This window comes from Alligator mississippiensis, chromosome 11, assembly GCF_030867095.1.
Source record: "Alligator mississippiensis isolate rAllMis1 chromosome 11, rAllMis1, whole genome shotgun sequence".
NCBI lineage: Eukaryota > Metazoa > Chordata > Crocodylia > Alligatoridae > Alligator > Alligator mississippiensis.
This window is the reverse complement of record NC_081834.1, coordinates 58,855,452-58,862,403: the sequence shown is the minus strand read 5'-3', so window position 1 is coordinate 58,862,403 and position 6,952 is coordinate 58,855,452. Positions and strand designations below refer to the sequence as shown.

Sequence of the window (6,952 nt, the reverse complement as noted above, 5' to 3'; positions counted from 1 at the left end):
CCACATGGTTGCAGCCAGTGGCACAACCCAACGCTGCCACCCTGCTGCAGCCACGCGGGCAGGGGACACGTCGCCAGGGCAGCGCAGAGCTCCCAGAAGCAGAGAGCTTTCCTGCACGGCCCTGCTTTGTCCTGCAGCACCAGGTCACACCGATCAGACTGTGCAGGCCCCAGGGGAGGGCAGCAGGGCGGGAGCCCAGGCCCACAGCGCGCCCACCCCTGTTTCACACAGATCTGAGAGGTGTGGGTCCCTCTTGCCCCCCGGGAATATGCCCAGCAGTGGGGAGCTGGCTTCACCCCCAGCCGAGCCCCCAGCAGGTAGGCAGCAGTTGTGGGGGGAGCCGGGCTCTGCTTTGCTGCAGCCACTGCCTCCTGCAGCCTCCACGCTGCCTGCAGTGGCTTGCTTGAGTGAGGATTAACCCACGCAGCTGCCTCAATGACCAGATTGAACCTTTGTTGCTGAACCAGGCATATAATTTTATCAAACTATCAAATCACGCACGAACACTCCCGGTGCCTTTTGTGATGATGACACACTCCTGTGAAGTTGGAGCTACTGTGAAGTTGGAGCCAGCGCTTGGTCTCTCATCAAGTCACAGGAAAGTGCCACCCTGGCATTTGTGCCAGACATGAGGATGACACCAGGAGCACGCGTGGACTCCTGCGGACTCTGCCCGGGCCTTGGACATTGGATTCAGGAACGTGCATCTTGGGCAGCGGTCTGTGCGGAGGGAACCGCTGATACAAAGGAGACGGCTGGGACCTGCTGGGAGCGGGTGTGCAACTGCCAGGTTGGGCTCATGGAGTCGTGTTGGCTCCCTGGGGCTGGGAGACAGAAACGTGAAGCCCAGGCCCCGGGTTCTGGTCATTTTTGTGAAGCATTTGCCCCCTCCCCTGCCAGCCTGCCCCCACCACCAACTTCTTTAGCCCACGCAAAACACTTCTGCCTTAATTCCCAAAGCAAACAAGTGCTCTTCACTGGTGTGAAATGGTGGGAAGCAGGGAAGCCCTCATTCCCCCAGGCACTGTGGCTTAGTTGGTTAAAGCACCTGTCTCGTAAATAGGGGATCCTGGGTTCAAATCCCAGCAGTGCCTGTCTCTTTGTAGCTCACTGCAAAGCCCCAATTTGTTACCTTTAGAGCAGGATCAGTCCTGGTGTCAGTATGTAGCTTCCTGGGACTTTGATAGACCACTCTTCTTGTTACAGCATCTAAACCTGTCTTTAATGAACAAGAAATGGGTTCTCCTGCAGGATACGTGCAGTGTTTACAGAGGGGCAAGATCAGAAAAAATAGGATCTCTTCCCTGTTTCTATGTGCAACTGCATGCCTGTGCAATGTAAGCAGCTCAGGTGACCCGGATTGCAACCGGGTCACCTGAGCTGCAGTGCTGAGATGTGGCGGGTGGCGGCCTGTTGCAAGGTTACATAAGAACGAGGGGGGCAATCTCAACATTAAGATTTCCTTGGGCTTTGAATGCTACAAGCAACTGGGGATGCGATGGGCTGGAGGTCGGAAGAGTGGTAAGGAAGGGATCAGCTGGCATGTAGCATAATTATATCTTGCCCAGGGCTGTCTCACTGATGACCTGTGAATACAAGCATTCTCCTTCCTCATAAAAGCTGGAGACATCTACAAAAATGCCCAGGCCCCTATTCACATCTGTGCTCTGAGGACAAGGGACGTTTTCCCAGGGAAGGTGTAGTTACCATCTGGACACTTTGGGGGATATATATCACACAGCAATGCCATAGGCAACACGGGTGGACTGTGAATCAATTCAAAAAGTTCCTGCCTTTCCATATGGGTTTAAAGGGACTCCAGAGGAATTTGAAGGGAGCGGGGGGCAGGAAACAAGGTCAAAATAAAAACAAAAATTAAAATTCAAACTCAAAATTCTGAATGAAGAGTCATTCCAGCAAGAGCAGTGAAATGCTCACTCAGAAGGATCCAAGCAAGACATATCAAGCTCATAATTGCTTAAGGCCTTTTAAAAATCATGCCTGCAGTCTAATGGCAGTGGGTTGGACTGTCCAGTCCAGATCAGATGGTCCAGATCTAGGCCAAGACCACTCCATTAAAATCCAGAAAGCTGAACAGGTGTCACACTGGAGCAATGCAGCAGTGTTTCATACCATGCCCCTTGCTTCACTGTTCACACTTGTGCATCCTCCTTGCCTTATAGCTCAGGTGTACTTGCAGTCTGCCTGGCTCATGGCCATGTTCAAAGGACATGGCTCCTAGTAGCCCTAAGAAGTCCTAAGGTCATGATGGCCCCTTGGTCGGAGTGTGCAGCCCAAGATAAAAGGACAAAACAAGAGTCTGTGGAAACCTCGAAGGAGTGGGAAACCACTTACATGCTCAGAGAGGCAAAAGCACCAACACTGGCATCCTGTGGGCCCATCCTGGATCAGGCAGGGGAGGATGGAGGGACACCTGAGTGCCGGTGTCTATCATGTGCTCGCAGATGCATCACGAACAGGGAGGACAGGGGGGCATGGGGACGGGAGGAGTTCAGCCGTTCATCTGGGGGCAAAACAGCACGGGACCATCCAGGCCAGGTGAAACCTGTGGGAGAAGGGGCAGAGTTAGGGCACGCGCAGGGTGGGGTGCGGGCCAGGTGAGAAGAAACTAGTGTGTGTGGGATGGGGTTGGATCTCGGCCCCTCTGCTCACACCCAGGAACAACCACGGGGTAAAGGAGAGTCTCCTCAACCGGGAGCAGTACGTGGTTCTCACACTTGGTTCAGCAGGGATTTCTGTCCCAGCAGGCCTGACCTGGGCCAGAAGCTCTGACCGCCAAACCCTGGGGTGAAGCCCTGGCAACTCACCTGCTCAGTGCTCCCCACCTTCGCCTCCTCCCCTCTGCCGCCGTGTCAGCACTGGGGGTGGGAGGCAGAGACACTGGTCACCTCGCAGACACTCCAAGCCCCCAAGCCCTACCACTTCCACCAGCCCATGCCCCGGCCTCCCCTCTCTTCACCACTGCCTCTGTCCCAGGAACTGGCACAGGGGTCCCAGCCCTCAACCCATCCTGCTCCCAACTTACAAGACCTTCCCAGGACAAGGAACATAGTCCTGGCTCCAGCCCTCCCTCCACTCCTCACACAGATCCCACGCTCTCATGCTAGCACTAGGAAAAGCATCATACCTTTCCCCCTGTCGTGTCCACCTTAGACAATGATGCCCCTTGGTCTGGGTGCTTGCCTCCAACATCATCCCCGGGCCAGCCTGGCATCCCACCTCAGCCAGGCAGAGGGCCCTGGTCTGGGTGCAAGTGTCTGCATGGCGAGGGCCCTCTGCCTGGGTGCTGGCCTCTCTGGTGCAGGGCAGGCTGGCCTGGGTCCCTGCATCCGTCCCCTGGGAGGGGCATCTGCTCCTGTTTGCACAAGGGTAACTGGTTAGAGATGGATGATGGACAGCATAGGATGCAGTTTAATAAAGTCAAGTGCTAAGTGCTGCATCTAGGCAGAAAGAATCACCGTCACACTCACAAACTGGGAAATGACTTTCAAAGGAGCACAGCAGCAGAACTGGATTGTGGCAGGGCACAGTTTGTGCCTCCCACTTTAAGGGCTAGAAGCCAGCAGCAAGCAGGTGCCTAATTACGGCACCCATTTTTTGATTCAGGGTTGCCTATGTAAGCAGCGCATTTTGCTACTGGCAGGCCAGGCAACAGCATCGCCTGGCTGTGAAGCTTCATGGAGCACCCTGCTGCGAGTGGGTGGCCTGGTGGGGCTCCCAGTGGTGTGGGAGCCCCAGGAAATGCCCATTACCACCCAGTGAAAGGCAGGTCGGGGCGCCTTAACACCAGCTCCCACCTTTGGGTGGGTCAGACACCACCGGAGGTAGGGGTCCAGGCATGGCTGCGGCCACCTGAGCCCACCTGGGAGGGAAGCCCTGTGGGCCTGAGGGAAGGGTGTGGAGATGGGGAGCCCGAGTGAAGGGGGAGAAGACCCAAAGGGCTGAGGGCCCAGTACATTTATATACACATTGTGTTGTCCCGGAAGGGGCCAGAGTAAGCTTAGACCCAGTCGAGTACTTGGTTGGCCACTACTCTGGTGAGGGTTGTGGGGGAGGCCCCACAGATGGTACGTCGGCCACCCAAGGAATGGACTAGCTAAGCCTATGGCCGTGCTCCCTCCAAGAGGGAGCAAGGCAGCATAAGCTGGTGATGCATGAAAGAGCCCCTGTGAGAGAGGGTGGAGTGTGCGGGTGACCGAGGCCTGACAGCGCGGCCTAAGCTTGCTCCAGCGCTAGGCCAGGAGCACTATAACACCTGGATGCCATCTGAAAGGCATGGGTTGTGGTGTAGGGGAGTTACAGAGCCAGTTAGTGCCCCCTGGCATTGGGGCAGTAATTGGAAGTCTCCTGCCTAATTAAGATCATTAATTAATTAATAACAAGGCATGGAAGACGACTCAGGTGGGGGAACCCAGCACAGCGGATAGGCGGGGAGCCCCACCTTTCCATGGGGATCTTGGAGTCATAGTCGACTCCAGGATGAACTCGAGTCGTCAGTGCGACCAAGTGAGAAGTAAAGCTCACTGCACTCTGTCATGCATTAGCAGGTGCATCCCAAACGGGTCTAGGGAGCTGATACTTCCCCTCTATGCGGCATTGGTAAGGGCGCAGCTGGACAACTGCATTCAGTTTTGTGCACTGCACTTCAAGAGGGACGTGGATAACCTTGAGAGGGTCCGGAGGAGGGCCGCTCATATGGTTAGAGGCCTGCAGCTAAGGTCCTATGAAGAGAGATTGAGGGACCTGGATGTCTTCAGCCTCCACAAGGGAAGACTGAGAGGTGACAGGATCCGGAGGCCCAGGGATGATGTGGGACTGACACAGGGGACAGCTGCTTGGTTCAGGGCACTGGCACCCTGAGGGATGGGCATCAGGGGTCATCCTGACCTGTCTGGACGCAGAAGGGTCCCTGATCAGCACCCAGGTCCCATCCCGCTCTGATCCCAGGCTCACAAACAAACAGTATGAAAAGCACCATACCGTTCCCCGTGTCCTCGTCGTTTTTGACAGAGCCGAGCCTTTGTTTGAGTGCTCACCTCCATGACGGGCAGGGGTTCTGTCTCGCACCCCACTTCAGCCCGGCAGAGGGGCCCAGTCTGGGTGCTGGCGTGTTCATGCCCAGGGCCCTCTGCCTGGGTGCTGGCTTCTGCAGGGAGGGGCAGGTTGGTCTGGGTCCCCTTGTCCTCGTGGGACCCTGCCTCCTTTTCCTGGCGGGGGCTAATGCTCCTGGTTCCAAAAAAAGGAGCTGCTCAGAAATGGGTCCTGGACTGAATCCATCCCCACCAGCACCGGAGAAGGAAGGACTCCCCTACCTGCAAACAGCACCACTTGCAACATGCCATAGCCTGGCCCAGAGCCCACCAGCTACCCAGGACAGCCCCGCACCTCACCCTGCCCTCCCTGTCCCTCACTTACCTCCTCCAGGGTGGCCAGCACTCCTCCAACATCCCCTCCATATCCATGGGAGTCTGTTGCAAATGAAAAAGTAAAATGTCAGTGAAGAGAAAATCCAGCCTGTGGGCCCAGAGCTGGCACATGGTGGAGTATGTGGGGAGGCTGGGGGACAGCAATCCAGGGAGCAGGGGAGGTCAGTGCAGCACAGACCTGTCACCCCACCGGTCCCACTGTGCCATCCACACAGCTCACATGGTGCCCAGCGCTGCACACACAAGCCCTCCCCCCAGGGCAACCCCACATCCCCTCCACTGTTGGCACAGCAGGGGCCAGCCTTGCCCTGTGCACACACGGGCACACGCACACTCCCCCTCCCCTGCGGCAGGGGCATGCAGAAGGACTCACCTCCATGGGGCTGTCGTCCTGTTCACAGCCCTGCTCCCTCTGCGCCTTGAGGGCCAGCACCAGGAAGAGGTTCTGGCTCCTCAGCGCCTCCACTTGGGCCTGCACGAGAATCGCCCCAGCCCGTCAGAGCCTGCCCATGCCTGCGCCCAGCGTATCGGGCCCCGCACCCACCAGCGTTACCTCCCTGCACACCCATCAGGTCCCTCCTCTCCCCACACACCATGTGTCGGGACTCTGCTCCCAGCTTCAGCAGCCTCTGGGATGTCCCCCAGCCTGGCCAAGCTTGGCCTCAACCTCTTCTCTTCCCTCCCCTGCCCCACAGCCCTGAGAACCCCTGCCCCATGCAAACTAACCTGGAGCCGCTCCTCCCTTTGCCATGCGCTGTGGAGACAAAAAACCATTTCTGGGCTCAGAGAGGTGGATGGCGCCGTCCCAGAAAACACCCCTTCCCCAGGCAGAAACATGCACAGAAGGTGGGATGGGCCCTGGGCTTGTGCCCCGAGCCCTGTGCCGCACAACAGGAACAGCCAGCTCCCTCCCCAGCCCCACACCTACCAGGACAGCACAGTTTCCATGTCCTGCTCCGCCTGTGCCAGCCGGGCCCGAAGCGCCTCCAGCTCCAGCTGCAGCAAACGAGACGGTGAGAGACGTCATGCCACGGCCTGTCTGTCTGCACACGTAGCCACCGATTGACCCCATCTGTCCCTCTGGCCATGCATTTGCCCGCCAACCCCTGTCCTGCCCCAGCCTTGTCCCTCTGGTCCACCCCTCCATGCAGCCATGCCCAGCCCACTCGGTCTCCCTCACAGCCCCCAGCCCGCCTGGGTCCTGCTCACCTGCTGACGGCGCTGCCTGCCACGGGGTTTCTCCGCCTGGGGAAGGAAAGAGCTGCTGGGGCGATGGACTCCCCTGGGCACCAAGTTCCCCATCTCCCCAGGGTGCAGGGATGGCAGCCCCCAGAGCCCTGGGGTTGGGCAGGGCTCCCAGCCCTGGGTCCCGGGGGTGCCAGCGGTTGGCTGTTACCACCCATCTCAGGTGAGCCCCCACCTCCCAATCAGGGTCCCAGGTGCCCTCCGACACTCTGGTTTGGGAAGGACTGTCCTTGTGATTGGGGGATGAGCCCACAACCCCC

General features: G+C 58.1%; 1 protein-coding gene and 1 non-coding gene across 11 annotated transcripts; one reads left to right on the top strand and one right to left on the bottom strand.

Moving 5' to 3' along the window:
* Positions 1 to 451: 451 nt before the first annotated feature.
* On the bottom strand, positions 452 to 5,948 carry LOC132244138 (uncharacterized). Of its 10 annotated transcripts, none has more exons than XR_009455743.1 (8): positions 5,821 to 5,946; positions 5,437 to 5,489; positions 5,058 to 5,247; positions 3,149 to 3,394; positions 2,829 to 2,879; positions 2,356 to 2,566; positions 1,133 to 1,219; positions 452 to 824 (listed from the first exon to the last, which is right to left on the bottom strand). XR_009455743.1 is itself a non-coding variant. In XM_059715165.1 (8 exons), the coding sequence occupies exons 1-6, from the start codon at positions 5,824 to 5,826 to the stop codon at positions 2,521 to 2,523; spliced, it is 648 nt and encodes a 215-aa protein (XP_059571148.1). In that variant the 5' UTR covers positions 5,827 to 5,948; the 3' UTR covers positions 452 to 824; positions 1,133 to 1,219; positions 2,356 to 2,520. The 10 variants fall into 10 exon arrangements, 7 of the variants coding, with proteins under 7 accessions (XP_059571148.1, XP_059571151.1, XP_059571150.1 ...); XR_009455742.1 differs by having other exon boundaries at positions 3,149 to 3,376; XR_009455744.1 differs by having other exon boundaries at positions 3,149 to 3,370.
* TRNAT-CGU (transfer RNA threonine (anticodon CGU)) lies at positions 1,021 to 1,094 on the top strand. The gene has a single exon. It is a non-coding gene; the product is annotated as a tRNA-Thr (tRNA).
* Positions 5,949 to 6,952: the final 1,004 nt, after the last annotated feature.